This window comes from Uloborus diversus, chromosome 1 (genome assembly GCF_026930045.1).
Source record: "Uloborus diversus isolate 005 chromosome 1, Udiv.v.3.1, whole genome shotgun sequence".
In the NCBI taxonomy this organism is placed as follows: domain Eukaryota; kingdom Metazoa; phylum Arthropoda; class Arachnida; order Araneae; family Uloboridae; genus Uloborus; species Uloborus diversus.
The window spans coordinates 15,143,682-15,165,801 of record NC_072731.1 but is presented as its reverse complement, the minus strand read 5'-3'; the positions used below and the strand labels follow the sequence as shown (position 1 = coordinate 15,165,801).

At 32.7% G+C, this 22,120-nt stretch overlaps 1 protein-coding gene across 1 annotated transcript in view; it reads left to right on the top strand.

The window, feature by feature from the left end:
- The window catches only part of LOC129234445 (2-Hydroxyacid oxidase 1-like), a 33,870-nt gene extending 25,412 nt beyond the window's left edge, over positions 1–8,458 (top strand). Inside the window, exons 5-8 of the mRNA XM_054868448.1 lie at positions 3,942–4,033; positions 5,222–5,380; positions 7,632–7,701; positions 7,783–8,458. Of these exons, the coding sequence (XP_054724423.1) occupies positions 3,942–4,033; positions 5,222–5,380; positions 7,632–7,701; positions 7,783–7,850 (389 nt within the window). The 3' untranslated portion in view covers positions 7,851–8,458. The remainder of the gene's footprint in view (positions 1–3,941; positions 4,034–5,221; positions 5,381–7,631; positions 7,702–7,782) is intronic.
- Positions 8,459–22,120: the final 13,662 nt, after the last annotated feature.

Genomic DNA, 22,120 nt, shown 5'->3' with positions numbered 1-22,120 from the left:
TTGTCAGGAGCTGTTTTTTGATTGGGCGTCGCGCACGACGACCACGCTCAAGAAGGCGGCGACGAACTGTAGACTCATCTACCTCCACGCCATGGTCAGCGATGGCTCTTGTAATATCGCCACTAGTCTTTTTAGGGTCCATGACACTCATTCTGTGGATCAGAGCATCATCTCTTCGTGTGGTTTTACGTTTCCGTCCGCAGCGCCCTTTCCTGGATGCCTCCACTGACCCCGTTGTTTCATTGAGTTTTATAATCCGTGAAACACTTGATTTTCCAAACCCAACAGCCTCTGCTATCTTCCTAACTGTGAAAGAGGTGTTTTCACTAAGTGCGATTATTTTTGTTCTTTTGCGTGGGGTAATATCCATTATAACTGAAAAATAAAAAAATACTGAAAATCGCTTTAAAGTCCTGCAATTCGCAGAGAAAGAAGAAACACATGTGAACACAACCAAGCTTTATTAATCAATGTCCAACTGACGAATTGGTCGTACTCAATACATAAGAAACAAGTTCAGACAAGTAGAAGACAGTTTTGGGCAGGTTGAGACTTGCAAGTTGCAGTAACAAGGATCCAAAGTCCTTGTCCCAACTAATTTGCACAGCACTGTAAATAATGCATTCTAGAACGATTAACAACTTTTTTTTTATTCCAGGTAAACGACAACGAACCATGAGGAAACAATAACTTTTGCTACACTTTTACCATTGAGAAGAGATAAAATGAGGGAGTCTTCACTCCCTCCATTTCTCCATGATGACTTTCATTCATGAAACCAAGATCCCAAGTCATGTGATAGATTGTAAAGCAAAGCATTAAGAAACCAGGTGTCTTTCGCTTGTTTCACGCAAAACGTGCCAATCATTCGTCGTTGTTGAGTCACGTGACTTGGGGTCTTTGGGTCTGCTTTTGCTAAGTCAATGATTGGACTTGCTCCCTCCATTTTGATTCCTGCTCTAAAACTTTTACCTGTTGATAACAAACATCTTGTTGATAGCGTTTTATCATCAGTTAGGCTTTTTTACGTCAAAATATAGGCTTTATATGTCAGTTAGGATTCTTTTATGACGATAAAATCAAGATCTACTGATTTCTTTCTTACCTACATAGAAAAATAGAGGATCGACCTTTTTGGTCTGCATGGCCTTATTTGTGGTAATATAAATAAAAGCAATACAAAATTTGCATTACACGTGTTTTGAGGTTTCAAGGAACTATATTATAAATGCAAAAATTGCTAGCTTTCAAAGAAAAGATGTACGAAAAAAGTTTTTGTCGGATGCCTTCTGTCGAATTTCATAGAGTTTTGACAGACACTTGAAAAAATTGATATTTTTGAAGAATGCTTGAGTTTACATTTCTCAGAAAAAAATTCAAGCACCCTTTAATTTAGGGAATAAACAAATTGAAGAAGCGATTTTTTTTTTTTTTTTTTTTTATCATCCTGCTGTGTAAAAAGCTGGATATAAAGTGTAAACTTCTCAAATTAGTTTTACTTGCCATGTGAAGTTGTTCTGAGTTTTCGTACAAGAATCAGCCAGTCACGAAGATATAAGCATTTTTTTTTTTCCGCTAATTTTTATCTCATAACAGAGTTTTCCAAGAAACTTTACCAAACTTCCATAAAACCTAACAGCGTTCAAGAGAAACATTTAAAGATCTAGACTAGAAATTCTGAATGGTAGCCACTGGCATGGACGCCCATATGCTAAATTTTAGGAGGGGGGGGGGGGGCTCAGACATTTTGCCATGGTTCGGCCGGATATTTTCCCCATAGAAACTGATTTCAGTACAGATTAGAGCTATTAAATTTTGAAATTTTTAATAACATATTCATTAATGGCTAGAAAAGAACATTTTTGCAAAGAAAAAAGTACTAAAAGCAAGTAAGTTCTAATTTCTAAGGGGGGCTTGAGCCCCCAATTGCCCCCCTATATCGGCGTCCTTGGCCACTGGCTACCAAAATCACAAAAGATGGTAGCCACTTTTGTACTTTTGGTAGCCATTTTAAAACAAAAGTATGGACACAGTGAAAAGTAAATAACCTATTCGCCAGGCCCGGATCTGTATACCCACAGATCCCGCAGTGCGAGACGCCCCCATCCATTCCCAACGGCCCAAGAAATTGCTTGAAAAAACTAGCACCAAGACTTATAACGTTGCAAATATACAATGGTGGCCTCCGTGATGGGGGCCTCGCACATTTTTTTTCTTTTTCGCACGAATATTTTTTCAAACCACTCATCGGAATGTTAATTTCTGTGGCATGAAAAAGGTCTGTTGTCTGTGTTAGCAAAAGCTAATACCGATAGTTGGCGTCTACAGAATCATGTTTCTGATGAGTATCACTTGATTGAATTGAAGCCTGTTGGCGGGCGCCTACAAGACGCAGCCAGTTGTCGAAATGGAAGCGTCGTCTATGCGATTTAAGTTTATTTTCGTCTGCAAAAATCAGCTTTGGAGACCTGTGACGATACGTGAAGTTTTCAACGAGGGAGCAATGTTTAGAGTTAGTACTTTTTGCTGGCATAAAGCTTTTCAGGAAGGTAGGCAAAATATGGAAGATATTGAACGCGAGAGACAACCTTCAACGTCCATCACAGAAACAATGATTAACACTGCTGCTATTATCATCGAGGGGAATCGCAGAATTGTTATACATCGGTGCTTTCTTGCTGTTTCCTCAACTTAAGAAACCATTAAGAGGCAAACATTTTGAAAGCAACAAAGCATGTCTAAACTCTGCGGAGGCGGTTTTGAAAAAGCTCTCACAAACTCAGGGGTGCCCACCCACTAAAGGCAAGGGCTCACCCCCCTAAATACCGCGAAGACCCCCCCCCCAATGCAAGAGCCCCCCTAAAATGACAAAATCAACCCTCAAAACACCCCTTCAGGGGCGGATACAGGATTTTATTTTGGGGGGAGGCGGTCATGGCCAGGGGTGAGAGTGGACTCAAGTAAAATTTTTTGAAGACACTCTAAAATTTTCAAAAATTTATGAGAAAGTCCCCCCGGAAAAAATTAAAAATTGCATACAAAGGTTATTAAAATAACCATTTTTAAAGTTTTTTTTTTTTGATGATTTTTTAGATTTTAGAATGTGTTGTCAGCCCTAAATTTTTCGGAAACCGCAATCATAGATTAAGTAGTCTCACGTAAGGCGATTTTCTTAAACTTGAGTTACATTCAATTAAAATAATAATAATTAAAGTAAATCACTTGGTTTGACCTCTGGACTTCCCCTTGTAAAAGCCGTAAAGGTATATGATATTTCCTGTTCTAACGGTGAACTTTGAATTTGTACTGAAAAAAAGTTTTAATCCTGTTCATATTTACATAGCGACTTTTAATAAAATGGGCATCTCAGATAATTGTTGAAATTAGTTGATGTGTGCATCACATGACTTCTTTTTACACCAATTTAATACTATTTCCTTATTATTGGCAATTTTAATGTGATTCGATAGCTTACCACCCCTATATAGCTTGTATCCACCCCTTCATCTAATGCCCAAAAAATATTGAATTGAAAAAAAAATCCTTTTTCATGTGGTTTCGATCAAGTTTTTTTATTTTTTCAAGCAAACATTCAAATGCGTTCGCGGTTTTTTTGGGGGGAGGGGGGGATGACCCCCGTGAACTCCCCCTCCTTGCATGCACCACTGCCCCCTAAAAATGCCAATGGTTCAGTCTGCGCCATGACTTCCATCTAGGTGGGCGCCCCTGACAAACTTAATGTTCACTGGAATCAATGCATTTAGTCCCGCAGAAGTTATTCTTAAAAAAACATGTATATTAAGGCGAATTAAAGTTGTTCTGTATTTTTATAAATTTAGTCTTATTACTTATTGAACAGCCCTCGTATATTGACACTTTTGAATGCATAAATTTTAAAATAATTAAGTTGAAACTAAATGCTGTTATTTTTTCATTTCAAGCTGAAGATGCTATATTAGCTGTTGACCATGGTGTTTCTGGCATAATAGTATCCAATCATGGAGCTAGACAACTTGATGGGGTGCCATCCACTGTAAGTGTAAATCACAATTTTTCATTTTATTTCGTCCAATCAATGCAACGTGCCAGGGTTGGCAAAAACCCGGGTTTTGTTTTGGGTCTTTTTAAATAAAACCCAAAAAAACTCAACTAAAGCTGGGTTTTTTTAAAGAAATGTGTTTTTTTTTTTTTTGCCTTTTCTTAGGGAAAATGTGGGGTACTTGTAGCATATTGTAGCGTAAGTATATGGACAAAGCAAAAAAATTGGGGTAAAAAAAAGCTTGAAAATTCAACGTTTTCTGAAAAGTAAAAAAGACAACGAAACCCAAGAATGGAGAAGTTTCAGATTTTTTAGTTTCCATGATTACCAACAGTTTAGGCAAAGATACTTTTCGAGTGATAAAATCTATTGTTTGTTTGTAATTACTACTTTTTTTTTCTTTTTTGCATTTTACTTTATTGTATTTCATTTTGTTATGCAAAACTACTGTAGAACCTGAAGTAGTTTAAATCCATTTTTACTGAATTCCAGCTTTATCAAGACATTTCTTTGAATTTTATGTTACTTGTTTTTCTATTTCTGTGTACAGAGTAAGAAATATTAAACTTTTTTGTAAGATAATGAAAATACTGTACATCTTATTCTATTTGACCGTTCGTAAAAACTGTTAATTTCTAAAAAATATACCTTGTTTATTTGAGATTTGTGACGTGTTGGTTTCCAGAAAATATTTCACACGAAAGCCTTTCGGCTAGAGTAGTTTCCTCTGTACAATCTACAAATATTGATCAATATATAATTCATTTTTTATGTCCATTGGCTGTGGTGAAGAACAAATAAAAAAGAAGTTTAAATTGTGATAGGTATTTAAATTAATTATTTTTTAAAAAAACTTCTTGGAAAATTTTAAAAAAAACCAAAAGTGGGCAAAATAATGTGTTTTTTTAAATGGGTTTTTTCAAAAAAAAAAAAAAAAACATTGGGTCCAACCCAATTGGGTTCAATCGCGCCAACCCTGCAACATACTGTACTGCACACATAATTTACATAAAATATCAACAGAGTCAACGTTTGCTTAGTCAATGTGTGTAGAATAAATTCTATTAGATTTTAATGATTCCATTATTATGATGAATTGCAGGTTTCACAAACAATATTATTGTACATATCTTTTTATGGGTATGGACTCATAAAAACTGATAATGTTATTTCCCCCTTCAGATCGAAGCCTTGCCTGAAGTTGTTCGAGCTGTAGCTGGAAGATGTGAAGTATATATGGATGGTGGCGTGAGAACAGGCACAGATGTTTTGAAAGCAGTAGCACTTGGTGCGAAGTGCGTCTTCATAGCTAGACCTGTACTGTGGGCTCTGGCACATAGCGTAAGTTGAATCCTAATCTTAGGTTACACTCGCTCAAAGAGGGCAAAAAAAATCTATTTTGGCTTGGATTTACGACAACCAGAGATACGAAAAACCTTTTTTGAGTTTGAGCAACGGGGAAAAAACTCGGGAATTTTAAACAATAAACCCGGACGAAATTTTGAGGAAAATTGGGAATTTAGAGTAAACTATGATTTTTAATGTTTACATCTGATATTATTGTGTAAGCTTTTTTCTGATATAATTGCTAAAAATTCTAATATGTTCTCAAGAACAAGCTGTAGCTTAAGTAAACTTAAATAAAAGCTGGAATATGCTTGTAACAGCCCCCTCACCCCCTCCTTCTCTTTTTGTGCCTGAAAAAGAAAAAAAAATGTAGTTGTTGTCTGAAGTTAAATATGTAACCGATACTTGCTCATATCAGATATATTATTAAGAATATTATGAGGTGGATTAGAAAAAAAATGAGATGTTCAAACCAATCATTTAAATACTTAATTACAAGCCAATAAAAATAGCAGCAAACATCATTAAAAATTAAAATCTTGACTGAAAAGTCAAAATCAAAAACAAAATTTGCCTTTTCTTAAATACGTGACAATTCCCGGGAAGTTTCAAAAGTTCCTTCCCAAAAACTTTACGGGTGTAAACCCGGTAGTTTCCTTCCTTTGCAACACAGTCTCCAATGAACTCTAATTAAGTTCAACCATTCATAGATAAGACAATTCAAACTATGTATTAGAAAGAAGTGTGATCATTTTTTGAAGCTAGCAAAGGTTATGCACAAAGTTTTCCAAAATTGCATTGAAAAGTTTTAACTGTAAATGAAAAAAATGAAAAGTGTTTAGATGAATGGAAAGACAAGCTTGCAAAATGCACACACGGGGGGGGGGGGGTAATAAACTAGATAAATTAATTAAAATAAAATTTTAAAAATATGTGGCTTAAATTCATTTTAGTAAGAAACGACGACTTTGTAATTATTAAATTTACTTTCCATGCACAAGTGCAAAAACAAAACAGAACATAATCAATTCTATTTATACCAGACAAAGCTTCCCATTGCCTCCAACTGCCCTTCGAAAGAAGTCCACTTTTCCCACAAAAACTCCTTAGAAAATTAACAGCATTGAAAATTTCAAAAGTAGTCTTTGACTAACTGTCTTTCAAAGCCAAATTTGTAGAATTAAGTGCTTTTGCAATTAAAGGAAACTTCCATATTTTACAGTACAGAGTGGTCTGGAAGTGAGAGTACCCCCTCCCCATTCATTCTGATCGTTATATCCATTGTGGTTGAATATGTTTGTTATTCACAGTTACCTGGAGTCGTAAGCATCGGTAGAACACCATCCATTTCAAGACACATCTGAATTTTGCACCATGTACCAGCAGATGTTTTGTAGAAATATTCTAAAGTGTTCCTTACTTGTTTCCTCGTCTGTTTATGACGTCAGTCTGTGAGAAACAGCATTTGACTGAAGTAATGTCTAGTACCCTCGTGGGTTTTTCAATTTCAAAGAAAATGATAGAACAACTGGAGCAGTGATAATGCATCAAATTTTGCAAAAGTAATGGGTAACAGCCAAGTAGAAACTATTCTGAAGATGCAAACTGTTTTCTATCATTTTAAGCACACCTCTTGTACTTGATTCAGACCTTTTTAGCAAAAATATAAACTCATGTGATTCAACAAGCTCTTAACTCTCCTTGTGACTTCCGACTATTCTCTTAGCCTAAGAGGCGCCTAAGAAGCGATTACAAGGAACGAATTTTCTGACAAGTTAGCCAGTCTTTTTCTTTAGTCAAAGGTCAGATACTTTTCTAATAGACCTTCTAGATGCTTCTAGGTTATTGATATGCATACATTCAGTTTTGATCTCGCGCAAACTGAATTGCAAACTCCAGATGATAGTGTATGTAGGAAGGTGATATTATTTCAATAAATCTAACATTTAAGAACAAAGCTGAAGGTTACCAGTAGCCACTTGTGTATTGTATACAAGGGTGTGTAGCTTTCACTCTCATCCAACAAATCTGGACACATTATCTTGATGATCGTTGTCAAACACAAGCTTACTGTGTTTACATCAGATGTGAAGCAACAAACAATTTTGCCACTATACTAAGTCAATTGAACACACAATTGACTTATATTTGAATTTTTCAAATATGTCCAATAAAGAAATGTCATATTAAACTAACAAATTAAACATATTAAACTAAAAAAATGCAATTTAAAATTCTTTTAAAGGGTGAAATTGGTGTCAGGAAAGTGCTTCAAATTCTGCGAGATGAATTCCAGCTAGCAATGGGTTTGCTCGGTAAGTTACACCCTCTTAACTTTTTTTTTATCAAAACATAGAAGAAATTTAGGTAACTAAGCAACTCATTTCCTTTTCTAGGTTGCGCTTCCATTGATGAAGTAAAACCTTGCATGGTCGTCAGAGAAGAGTTTTATTCTCGATTGTAAAAAAAAAAAAAAATCCACAAGACATGAGATTTCCGCAAGATGTGCCCTCCCCCCCCTTTTTTTTTTGAAGGGGAGAGGGGGAGCTTTTTAATTTTACATTATTCATTGATTTTTTTTTTCTAAACAAACAACAGACACTGTTTCAGACGATGCCACAATGTTTGCATGTTAATGTAAAAAATGTTAGGCCACATTTTTGACTGTAGATATTTTTGAAGGTAATTATATGAAGGCATTAACTTCTTTCTTGCTAACATTGAATTCACTATATTTACATGCTACATAGAGGAATTGAGTAAAAAATTCGCCTTATCCAAATGGAATCACTTACCACAACCAACCCTACCTAAATGTGTATTCCAGGGTTGGGTTTTGGACTGTCCAAAACTGGTTTAGGACAATTGTTAAAGTTGGTAAAATTGTTTGAAAGGTCAAAAATACTGACTTTACTGACCAAAATTTATAAACTATTGACCATATGCTGACTAAAATTAAAAAAATAACAAACTTTGGAGTAACAAAAGAGAGTATCATACTTAGTGAATCTTTGTTTGTAATATGCAGCAACCTAATGTACAGCTAATATGGTACAAATTTTGACTGATTTAGTTTAATTTATATGTTTATTGTATAATGAATAAAACTTTTCTGAAACTAGGGAAATAAATTAAAAGATCTTGCAACTGTTTAAAATATTATTAAGTGATTGACAGCAGTTTTTCATTAACTTTTTTTTTCTTTGAAAACTCAGCGGAAAACAACTTTAAGAAAAATTCTGAAATCAGGAAACACTAAGTGGAAACAATATATAAATTATACACTTATTCCTGTTAATTTTTAGTTTAAAACATCGTTTGAAGATTGTTTTAATTACTAATAAGCAATGTTTTAATTACTAATAAGCAAATATTTTTGCATGTAGAAAAACTACACCATGTCCCAAAAATGCAGACACAAGCATAAAATACAATTCACAGTAAAAATACGAAAGGAGGGATTTATATCACATATGTGTATAATGATAACCAGTACGTGAAACACAAGTTAGAATGATTTATTTTTAAAACACCATGTGTTGAATTAAGAAAACTATCAAAGTAGGGTGTCCCATAATTACAAACACTTTTTAATTTATGAGTAATACACTCCTGTTTGTAAAAATTGCAATACCACGAAGGACTTACGCGAGTGAGCTGAAAATTGCAGGAAATGTAAAGTAGGGAATGATATGCAAATGATTAAAATTGCAGACCGGTAGCGCATGCGTATGCTGAGCAGCGCCCTCTGATCGGCGGATCAAACTGAATATAAATAGATGGCTGTAGCGAGGCGTGTATGATTAGCGGTGGTTATATGCTAGAGTAAACGTTAACTGAATCTTTACTATGCCTCTTCGACGAAAGAAAGCGAAATTTGAGCAAATTTCAGAGTTTGAACGGGGCAGAATCGCCGGCCTTCGTGAAGCTGGATTGTCTTATCGTGCAGTAGCCGCTTGTGTGCAGCGTAACAGCAGCACAATCATGCGTGTTTGGAAGCAGTGGATGGACGAGGGTTGGACAGCTCGGAAATCCGGGAGTGGACTCCGAAATGTGACGTCAGCTCGCGATGACAGACACCTGGTGCGTATGGCGTTGACGGACTGCACATCTTCTTCTAGACAATTGGCAGCACAGTGGTCAATAGCTACAGGTGTTTCATTGTGTGCTTCATCGATTCGGAGACGTCTGCTGCAGCGTGGGCTGCGTGCAAGGATTCCTTTATACAGGATTTCTCTCACCCAAAACCATTGCCGCCTGTGATTACAATGGGCCAATGTGCTGATTGGCAGTAGGTCGTCTTTTCTGACGAATCCCGCTTCAATTTGTGGCACCATGATGGCCGAATTCGTGTCAGGCGCTATGCCGGTGAACGCCACAGTGGATGAACACCCGGAGTTATGGTCTGGGTTGCCATAGCATATCATGGACCATCACAATTGCTACGAATTGTGGGCAATTTGAACAGTACCTGATAAATAAACGAAGTTTTACAGCCCTGACTGATTTTTATCGATTCAGATTTGTTGCTAATGTAGGTACAGTAAGTCGTGAAGCTTTCCGAGCAACCACTTTCATTTTCTTAAATTCTTTAAATTTAGTACCTAACGGCATGACTGTACAAATGGAATGTGACGTCCCTAACCGTTTACTGAACATTTATATTGTTATGTAATACAGAACAAAAAATAAGCAAATTTTGCTTTTTAGAACACACAAATCTAATTGTACTTATAATTTTTCCCAAGCAGGGTATAAATTCAAACTTCATTGTACGAATACAAAATTTCTTTGTATTTCCGAAAAAAGTACTATATATATATATAAAGTGTTTTTTTACCATTAGTCTCTAGTCATAAAATTTGCATAACTTTCTGACCAAATACAGCCAAGATCTGGGGATGTTTCTTTTGTCCTTATAATTTTGTCCACCACTGTACAATAAACAAAAACTATAGTATATTCAGTAAGTTACCGCCCTAAAGCCAGAAGCCCTAAAGCCAGGCTAAGGCAGAAATACATGAAATACACCGCCAGCTCAGTCAATTCCAGCCGAGGACTGCAGTTTCGTGCTTATTAGCACTCATCAGCTCGGCAGAGGACTAACCGAGCTGGAGGTGGAAAACCTAATAAGGGACCAAGAGTCCAAACAAACTGGTAGCTAACATCACGAAACTGCAGTCCTCTGCTGGAATTGATTGAGCTGGCGGTGTATTTCATGAAAAACTGTAGTAGTTTGACAATTTTTAGAAACAAATTATTGGCCTTTTTCTAAAGTATTTACTCGATTACAGTCAAACCCCATTAAACCGCCAACCTTCGTGATGGGCCGAAAGTTGGTGAAAGTCGAGGATGGGGGTTCAACAAGTTTTTTCCAAACCTGCATAAATACATGTTTTCATGAAAAAACATTTGAAGGCATGTATTTTCCTTTCCAAATGAAGTTTAAAAAATGATAACCATTGCATTTTCAGCAGTGTGTCGCAGCTCATGGACAGTTCTTTGGCTACCTTTTTTTTTCCAGAATTTGAAAAGTATTTATCTAATAAATTGATAGCTTGTGAATTGTATTTATTCTTAAACTCACAAATTAGAATTTCTTCGTGCATTCTAAAGATTGTTTTCAGCATGTTAGCAGAAGGAAGCAAAAGAACACGATGTCATAGAATGTTGATACAAACTTGTTTGCTGAAGTCTGCACACATTGTCCAATAACAGGTTAAGTCTCAGCACCCTCCCCCGCTGACTGGAACAGAAAAGGGGGTAAAGAATGAATGCTTTTGTAGTCGAGTAGTGATATATCAAAATGAAAAGGTTGGAAAAAGTGGGGGAACAGTTATAAGATCTGGTTAAAATTCATGCAGATGTTGGGAACTATGCACCTTGGCGACTGAGTGGGGCAGGGGGCTGATTAAACAGAAAAAAAAGCTGGAAGATTTCATAGTGGGCTAATATATGTGTATTTGTATGGGGCATAGTGGCAGTTATGTGTGACATTCATGATCGCCCTCTGTGGCTGCTCATGGACATTCACTCTAATAAATGGCTTACCGGAAAGTTTGAATTGCTTGACATGGTCTTTCAAGATGGCGGTTCAAACAGCAATGTTATCATACTGAGTATGCAGTTTCCCTCGAAAATCAGTGGGGGACGGTAGGGTGGCTGTTTAAGGAGGAAATTTGTATTGGATTCCTATACTGATCATTTTTTTATCACATTTTTTGACGAACTAAGAGGGTGGCGGTTTAACAAGGTTCGACTGAATTTAGATTTAGATCATGAAATGGCACCATAGTCAATAGAAGAAAATCTTCACAAAGCTGTAAAAGAGTCACAAATATATATTTTTTCCCTTCAGTTCAAAATTTGTCATTAATTGCATTTCAGATAAATTATGGCGCTATATTTTGAACACTCATTTGCACACATGCATAAAATTCAAAAAATTAGGTTACTGTTATGGAAAAAAAAATATAAATTGAAATTTTTTATGAAGAATTTAACTTCTATGTAACTAGATAAGAATCAGCTGTACATGTATAAATAAGTTACATACATTTATAATGTTCACATTGAAAAAATTTTCAATGTAAAACATAACTTTGACACATTTTATTCTGTTCTTGATGTTGTCTCACAAAATAGACTCTTTAAAAATGTAGTTTTGGACAGGACTTTAAAAGTCATGGAATTTACTGTTGTTTTTACCGTATTGTCCAAAACCTTGCCAACCATTTAAAATAAATACTCTAATCCAGGAGTTCCTAAACTGAGTGCTATGTCACAGGAAAAAGTGAGGGGTGTTGTGAAGTGTCTATGGTATTAATAGGTATGTATATGATAGATAGACCAGGGTGCCATGAGGAAATTCTCATTCGTCTAAGGATGCCTCAAATCGGAAAAGTTTGGGAACCCCTGCTGTAATCCATATTGAAAAATTTTAGTTAAGGGAAAATTCTGGATAAAATTCTTTTTATTACTTTATAGTATGCACTGCAAGATGTTTTATAATTGCAAAAGACTCTGGGGATATGGTTTTCGAAGCTAAAAGCAGAGTTTAGCTGCTTTCTTATTTTTATTGTTCTCTTATGCAGTTTTATAGTTATACAAATACAAAAGTGACGACAAGCAACAGGCTCTGGGCGGGCAATTAGACTGGTTCCTAGTCAATTTACAATCCCCAGTGAAGATCAATGGCCCTCTTAAAACTATCTACTCCCGTGCTCATTACCACCTCTTCCGGTAAGCTGTTCCAAGGTTCCACTACCCTGCTAAAATAATAATTTGTCCTAATATCCATGTTAGCCTGAGATTTAATAGCTTAAAACAATGACCCCTTGTCCTGTTTTCAGAGCTAAACTTCAGCCCTGTAACATCTTTCATTTTAATAAATTTAAACAACTGAATCATGTCCCCTCGGTCTCTTCTTTTCTCAAGACTGTACATTTTTAGCCTTCTAAGCCTGGAATCATAGTCTAAATGAGAAAGTCCATTTATTAGCCCTGTAGCCCGCCTTTGAACCCTTTCCAATACATTAATAGCTTTCTTAAGATAAGGAGACCAAAACTGAACAGGGATGGAGTGCACAGTTGAGCAGTTTATAATATTGAAACAACATGGAAAAAACTTGAAGGCATTAAATATCCGTGCAATAATGCGGTATGCATGATTGTATTTGAATGATTAAAACAGAAATATCAAAACTATGAATTTATTTCATATTTTAACTTCTGCTTAAAATTTGAACATAGTTACAATAACACCAGAAAATTGTTACAAACTGACAGTTTACTAAGTAGTATAAACACATAAAAAATCCTTGTATCTATACATAAATAGATTTACAATCGCTTTAAGGAAAGTAATTTTAACAGAGCAATACATAAATCACCTTAGTAGTACTAATAATTAACAAAGAAGTACATAGATCTGCTCAACAATCCTTAAAGGAAACTTAACAAAACAATGCTTCACATAATGTATATGTGAATTAAAAAACTTGACACATGTGCTTATAATATATGTATATATCAGGGGTGATTTGGTGTCGGCATTTAGGCACAGCTTTTCTGAAAAAACAAATTCCCCTTTTCACCTATGATTGGTCACGACTCATGATTCAACAATTTTCCATGGCATTCGTGCATTGGAAAAGTTATAAACACAGCCCTGGTATATATATACATATGTGTTTAACGATTTTTTGTAAGAAAGAATACATAAACCTATAAAATGTAAAAACGAAAATGCATGAGACAAGACTGTATGTACATTAACAGTTCGTGAAAACAATGCGTTATTAAAATTGTAAATTTTGTACTACTTGAATATGGCTAAAGGTTTCAAACAGGTTGTAAATTATAATCATGGAAGAAAGACCACAGATTTTAGTACAAAGAGGTAAAATATCAAAGAAAGAAAATGAGTAATTTTATCTAACATGGGTGTATTACTCTTACATCGGATAAGGTAAAAATTCTTATAACCGAGGTGTATTAAAAATATATTGAATTTCCTGCAAGAGACATTGTAAAGCTTTTCTGTAGTGCACAATTGAATCGTTTATTTTAGAAACCAGTAAAATTTTTGTATCACCAAATGAAACTATTCAAAAGGAATTACAACATTCTATTGGAAAAAATATACCTAAATATGTATCCCTTTCAGTTTGAAGTATTCCAATTCTCATCGAAAGTTTTTTCCAAATTTTGTTGGTTGGCGCCTGACTGGTTTTTAAAATAAACGGTTCAATACATCTTGCATAGTTTTAAATAATTGCACGACAGTTCATTTTCACTTTGATTTAGGATTTTTCTGATCATGATAAAATCTGTGATCATGATCAAATCTAAAAACTAATAAGTGATTTGAATTTTCTTCAATAAGGCAAAAAACGATTATGACACAAAAAATATAGCAGTAACAATATTCATTTTAATTAAATTATTTTGGTGCAGTTAGAGATGGCAATGGTTAAAAAAAAACTTATTTTTGACCTTTTTTTTTTTAAATGCATTTTTTTTCACTCTTAAATGTGCAAGTTAAATATATGTTTCTTCAATGTGTTTTTACGCATGCATGTAATAAATCTTATTTTTAAAAACATTAAATCCAACCAAAAATTAATGGCTGAATGATGATTCGACTAATTTTGATGTTTTGAAAAGGGAAAGTAATTGGTAGTTATAAAAGAGAAAAATTAATTTTTTGACTTTTAATTTCATTTCTGTTATGAAAAAAGAAATATGAGTTGCATGTATTTGCAAACATTAAACACAACATGTTTTCTAAGAAAGCATGACAAAAATATTTAAATATAAACTTTTACCTAAAAATACAACTTTTATATTTTTTCGATTATCCTATGGGGGAAAAGTAATGACTTTATTTCCACTGCCTCACAATTTCCAGAAATTCGAGGTACAATATAAAAAATCACTAAGAACCAATAAAAGCATGCTTTAAATTCTTGATAAAAATAATAAAAAAAAGAATTTTGCAGTTGACTTTTCAAGCATAGCAAAAAAAAAAAAAAATCAATTTTTGAGAATAAGATTCAGATCAAAAAACTAACCTAATAATTAAAACAGCCATAATTAAGAAAACATTAAAAAAAAATGAAGATTAAGAATTAACAAAATAAAAACTATAACAGCTTTCTGAAAAATTAAGTCTTAAATGTATGGGAAAAAAACATACTTGGAAATATTAATTATTGTTGCACCCACATTGTTATGTTGTAAAAGTTTACAAAGTTAAGTGAAAAAAAAAGAAAGAGAGATATTCTAAGGAGTAGGCAGAAAACTAACCAGGATCTTATTCATTTAATACTTAGTAATAGTACATAACTTTGGAAAATACCAGAACATCATTGAAAAAAAAAAAACTGAAAACAATATAAAAAATGAGCATTATGAATATTATTAACTACACTTTAACAGGAAGAAACAACTAATATGTTGAATATGCATTAAACAATAGTCAACTATATAAATATTAACACAAATGTTACTTCATAGCATCATCAAAAATTTGAAAAGAGGTAGGGGAAAAGGGGGCACATGTGATCATGGAATGTTTTACTAGGATAACGTCAAGCAAAAAATTCACAAGTAATAGCAATACCAGCCCTACTATTTAATGAAATTTCAGAGCAAGGAGCCAGTTTATGTTTCTGTGGTAACAGCGTCTTTGTTTTAGCAGATGCTGATGAATTTTTATCATTGTCTTCTTTGTGTAAAAACATATTTTACACTAACTAATAAGCTAAATTTAATTATTGCAAACCAGTATAAGAACATTCATTTTAAAATGTAAATTTATGCTAATGTGTTTGTTTTGTAATTAAATTAACAATTCTTTATTTTTGAAAATTAGTTCTAAGGTAGATGCCGGGGCACTTGTGGACGCAACATATAGGGGCACATGTGAACAGCTCACATATCCTCTCCCCAAATATAAATATTAGTGTAAGCTTATTATAAGTGTTAAAAGAGATGTAGAGATTTAAAATTGTTTTGCTGTTATCAGTTTGTAAATTTATTGTCAGTTATTATTACATAATTTGTAATTATTTATTTTATTATTTTTTTAATTCATTAATTACTAAATAGTTGGTTAAAAATTTAGTGGTATATAATATTTGCACGGAAAAAAAAGACAAAATATTTTCCTTTAACTAAAAACTGAAGTTCAGAATTTTTTAAAATTCATCATCATATTCTGTATGAAGCTTAAACGTACTATATAACAAGAATATACTTTACATAATAAAATATTCTTTGTATTGTTTAGTAGACTAATAAGACTCTTTCTTGTCGATCAATTGATTAGAACATGCTAAGAAACTTTAAAATTTGACAGGGAGCGGAGTTCTGTAATTCATAAAAAATTTTTTTCTTAATAACAGCTACTGTGCAATTTAAATGGGCAGCATAGGTTACAAGCCCTTGAATGTAATTAGAATATACGTATATGCTTCATTAAAACGAGTTTTTCATTGAAATATGATGCTCGTCCGTCATTTTTCAATTGTGTTCACATGTGCAACAAGCTTGTTCACATATGCCCCCCCCCCCCCCATAGGGGCACATGTGAACGATTGAAGACATTTTTTTTAAATTCCATAAAGTATAGAAATATTTTTTTAAAAAATCTGAAAAAAAAAAAAAAAAATATCCATGGCACAAAGAAATGCCTATTCAATCATGGGGACTCTTTTTCTGCGAGAAATTGAAAATATTTTCTGAGAAATTAAGAAATGAAAAAAAAAAAAAAAAAAAAATTCACATGTGCCCCCTTTTTCCCTATGCATAGTTTTAAATACACATCAAATGGACATAACATGTAATTATGTATAACAAGCTGTTTGTACACTTTGTGCATCAAGCATCAAACTAGATTTTACATAATTTAAATGTCAGGAATACTAAAAAAAATGCAACATTAATAAGCAAAATATTACACTTTATAAAAATATGCTTTAAGAAACTTTCTGTATGCGAAAAACGTTTGCATTATGTAAAAAAGAACCTTTAAGACATTCATAAATTGCATTAGCGCATACTATATTAGAGGTATTTGATTCAATTTAATTGCATATTAATATAGTAACTGTTCATTCTTTCCCCTTAAACTTAAGAAAATAGAAAGAAAGGGAAACGTCAATGGTAAGATACAACAAAGATAAATTGAATTTAATAGAAATACGGCAACATTTATTTTGACACAAACTGCAACATAGATTTATGGCACAACAAAAACCATTCCAAATAATTGCACATCAAACAACAATGCATTAAAGATTCAATCCTTATTAACAACAAACAGAAACAATTCTTTTTTGACAGAAAGTGAACAATTTTATTTCAAAAGTAAAACAAAAACTAATTGTTTATGGAAGAAAAAAAAAGCTCTCCGCAACCTCAACACAAATATCAGTACAGATTCTGAAAATAATTTTCAACACTGAGAATCACAGATGAATATTATAACACTAAATATTCACAATTTTACTCAGGCTGAATATATGCAGCTTACTTCACTACTTATATTTATATATATATATCACCACTGTAATAAAGTATGTTATCAAAAATGTTTTTACAAAATATATTGCTCAATCCATTTGCACAGGGGTCGCATTTTTACACATATTTGCAATTTATTTGCAAAACATTACACTTTGGTTTTTAATTGTGGTATATTCGAATATAAGGAACCATTATGTATCATAATATGAAGTACCAATGTTCTAATGATATTTTTTGTACTTGAAAAATAATGATTAATACTTTTTGTGGGCATGACTATACAGTCATGCTCGCAGCACATACAAATATTATTTTCTGAATACAAGAAAACTTTTCGGAAAGTTGATATTACATATTATGACACATAAAGGTTCCTTAAATTAAATATATCACAATAATTAAAAGCCAAAGTTTAATGCTTTGCGAATAAATTGCAAATATATGCGTAAAAATGTGACCCCTGTGCTAATGGATTGAGCAAAGTAAAATTTAAAGCATACTGAAACAACTGAAAAGAAACAAAAAGAAATCACAGAACCGAAGATTAAAACAATAGCAGTGTAGAATTATAGCCCACATTCCCTCAATATATTTCGTTATTGGCATATTTAAAATGAGACTCATAATTGACAAAAGAAGTGGTTGGGTAGGGGCCGTTCATGAATTACGTAAGGGTCCCGAGGAGGAAGTGGTCGGAAAAATCTCTACATACCTTTACTTTGGGGGGGATGAGGTCAAACCCATTCTTACGTAATATTTTCGAAGTCGATATCTTGAATTAGAAATCGCACAGTCAAGTGGTTTGACAAGGATTATATTTCACTTGCGTCTGGAAGGTAAAAAACGCATTAGGATGAGCTGTTTTTTATTTGTTTTACAAGGAATGAGTAGTATAAAATATATTAAAAGAATACCACTATGTAGGGCAAAAAAATGTTGATAAAACGTTCAGTCTAGATTCCAAATTTTTAGTAAATATTTCTTTACCCAAAAGGGTTTTATGTAAAAACAATGCCAGGGATGTAAGATTTGTTATTTTATTATTGTGAAAAATGAAATGGAATTTTACGTAAGAATGGGGGGCGGGGGTAGAAAAATCTTATGTATACTTACATGGGGGGGGGGGGGGGTCTAAAAATTGAAAAAATCCTTACGTAATTAATGAATGGCCCCTTATGACTGTAAGCTAGTAAAATGATATATAAACAAGTTCCGTCTATAACTATTCAAGCCTATTTTCCTGTATACCCATATCTACTTTATAGTAACTGATCAATATTCTCAAAAATAGCTAAAATCGCAAATTATTTCAAACATAATTTTTTAATATTTTAAGCCGATTTCTAGGAATAAAATATGCCTCACTCATTGAAAGAATTAGGTGCGTAAAAAAAATTAAATAAATAAACGAACAAATAAAATAGCAGCACTTTTAAATGAAGCAGCTTATACACTTTTTTCCATTAAAAAAAAATTCTTTAACACTTTCAAAAAGAAAAAATAATAATTAAAATTAATAAGCCAATTAAACTAAATACATCATATCAAAAAACAGTTTGTTTTTCCTGTTGTCAAAAAATGTTTTTTTTTTTAAAATGAATTAATGTACTTTCCGAAGTAAATAAAAACAATAAAACGTCAACTTAGAGAAATAATTTTCGTTGTCAGAAAAAAAAAATCATCTGCGCATATCTTAATGCAGAAACATAAAGGACTTTGAGTTTATCCGATGAAAACTTAATACATAAATTAAAACTTTAAAGTGAAAATAAAAACAAGTCATATTAACAAAAATTATTTCATAGTTAAAACCATGGCTGCCGAGTCGGAGTCAATCTCATTTTGGGATAAAAGAGTAAGACTTGGGAGTCGAAGGTATTTAACTCAAAAACTCAGAGTTGGAATCGGTCATTTCCTTTAGAGTACACAACTCTTCCAATGTTTGTGGAGTCGGAATTGGACTTATTTTGGGATAAAGGAGGAGTCAGACTCGGAGTTGAATATCCAAGAATTGGAGTCGGCCATTTTTCCTCTGTGTATGAATTTTTGCCAAAACTATGAAGTCAGAGACGAAGACGGGGTCTGACTAATTTTCGGGCACAGAAATGGGAGTGAGAGTCAGGTAGCCCAAAATTCTCAGAGTTGGGAGTTTGTCGTCAAGAGCTATTTCCAACAAAATTAAATAAATCCATTTTCAAGTGCAGAATCCACATTGACTTTCCGTTTCCCCGTAAGCGCTAATGTTAAGAGATTTGAACTGTTAAAAATTGAACCGAAAATTGTTCAAATCAAAAAGATGCAGTAGAAGACCGTTATAACGCACACCTTGGGACCAGAGCTTTTGCATTATACAGGTTTTTGCATTATATAGATCATTTCACAAATTTTGAAACTAATATTCAGAATATATCTATATATTAGCACTTCAGAATGAGTTTTATTTGCAATATTATTAAAGCACCAATATTACAATTAGTTATTCACAAATAAATATGTTTCATAATCAAGATCCTGTTGTTCAGATAGCTTCATGGTTTGCATAACAGTTGCATTTTCAAGAGCCATCTGGTATTTTCTGTTTACTATGAGTACTAATTTTCAATTTAAAAGCTTTGAAATAAGATGGAAAGATGAAAAACTTTCAAAATTTAATTTGCCTAACAATTTTTATGTTTGCAAAGCAAAACAGAGGGATTTTTAAAACTTCAAAACATATTGTTTACTTCTGAAAAGTAGTGCGGTTTATAGAGAATTGCGTTATATAGGTCGGCGTTATAACGGTCTTGTACAGTATTTTAAAAACATGTCTTTCATCAAAAGCTTTTTCCTACGAGTTTGTTTGAAACAAATTCGCCTCTAAGTTTGGAATTGCTTCGAATTCCCCCGTAGGCGCTAATGTTAAGTTTTTTTGAACTGTTCAAAATTGAACGAAAAATAGTTCAAATAAAAAAGTGAAATATAGGAAAAGTAAAATAAAGGAATCTTTGCCGAGATCTTTTGAATAAAAAAAAAAAAAATTTGTTTGAATCGGACTATTCACTCAAAAGTTATTAGGGGAAGACAGACCGACAGAAAATTTTCCTAATCTTAATACCCTACTTTCGAATTTTTAATTTTTCGATATTTATTTAATTATTTTTAAAATTTTTGACTTCTTTTTTTATTTTTCACGATATTTTCAAGATGCATTAAGCCTTCTTTCAGGCTTTTTTCTTCTTTCTCCGACTTTCACTGGGAAAGTAGGCTAAAAATTGGACCAAAAAAAAAAAAAAAAACAGTTGTAACAGCAAAAATGCACAAATGTAATGTAAAACTAAGCTTAATGATATAAACAAAAAAGTAAAAAAAAATGTTATAAAGAATTAAATTTATTTATATATTTAACAAGTCAATTACAAGTATAAAAAATATTAAATTTGTACAGCCGGTTTATTTAACTGAAGATAAAGCGGTGGAAATGTATACAGTAATAATGAGTGAGAAGATTGGTATTGATTAAACTTTTCTTGCATAAACCATGACATTAAAAGTAATATCAGACAAGTTTATTAATGTATCAAAAGTATAAAAACAACCATAAATGACCTTCATAATTCCAGATTTTTAAGCAAAAGAGTAAGCAAGAGCACAGAAAAAAAAAGGAATGGTACAGTGGTTTAAAATTTCTAAAGGAAAATTAAGTGATGCGTTTCTACATGTCCCATTTCTCTCACTAAGTTATTTGATTTATGATTCGTAACTTGTGCACTATTTATCTAACACGTTTTAAAACAATAAAATTTTCTCTTACTAAAAATATTTCAAGTGCAAAATTTAAAAAGTGAAACTTCAGTGGAATCAAATAAAATACTTTTTAAAAAAGTAAGAAAAAGCTCAAACAAAATGATAAAAGAATAAAACCACTTAGCACCAAAAATAAATTTTAGCATTAAAAATAAGAATATATACATATGCACAACTAAGGTTTAATCATAGTATGTAATAAGAGTATTAAATTTTGATATCATTTCATAGAAATGAAAAGCTAATACTAAATTATTCTTCTTTCGATTCAACTAATGCCCATCTTTAACTGCTAACTCGATTATAATTAGTAAATTATTTTAAATTTGTTTATAAAATATTTCACTAAACCAATAGGAGAGAAGCAAACAATAAAGATTAAGAATATTTTTTTAATGAAGTTTGAGAACTTTTAGCTCATATCATAAAAACAATAAATAATAAAAAGGGGGAAAAGAAAAGAAGAGCTTGGAATAAAGGAGAGGGGGGGGGGGGGGTAAAACAAAACCTAGAACAACAAATATACAAGTCATATGAAAAAGAATTGTATGATTTTGAGAATGTTTACAGTAACAACTTCAGTTGATATGGTGATAAAAGTGAATTATAATTTTGTCAAATATTGGACACTAAACAGAGCAGAGAGTGCGGTTTCAACTTAATCAGCTACCAAACTTTAAAAATATGTGCAGGCATACCTTGCATAATGGAGTCCAACTTAGAGCTAAATATGCTATACTGTAAGTAATTTGAGTAATAAACTTCAGTTACTACTGATTGATTTACTATAATCTTATTTAGCAATATTTTACTCAGAAAAGAATATTGTAAGAAAAATCGAACGAAAATTTATGATAATAACGTTCAAATAAGCTTTGCTTTAAAATAATAATCAATTATTCAACGTATTGAAGCACAA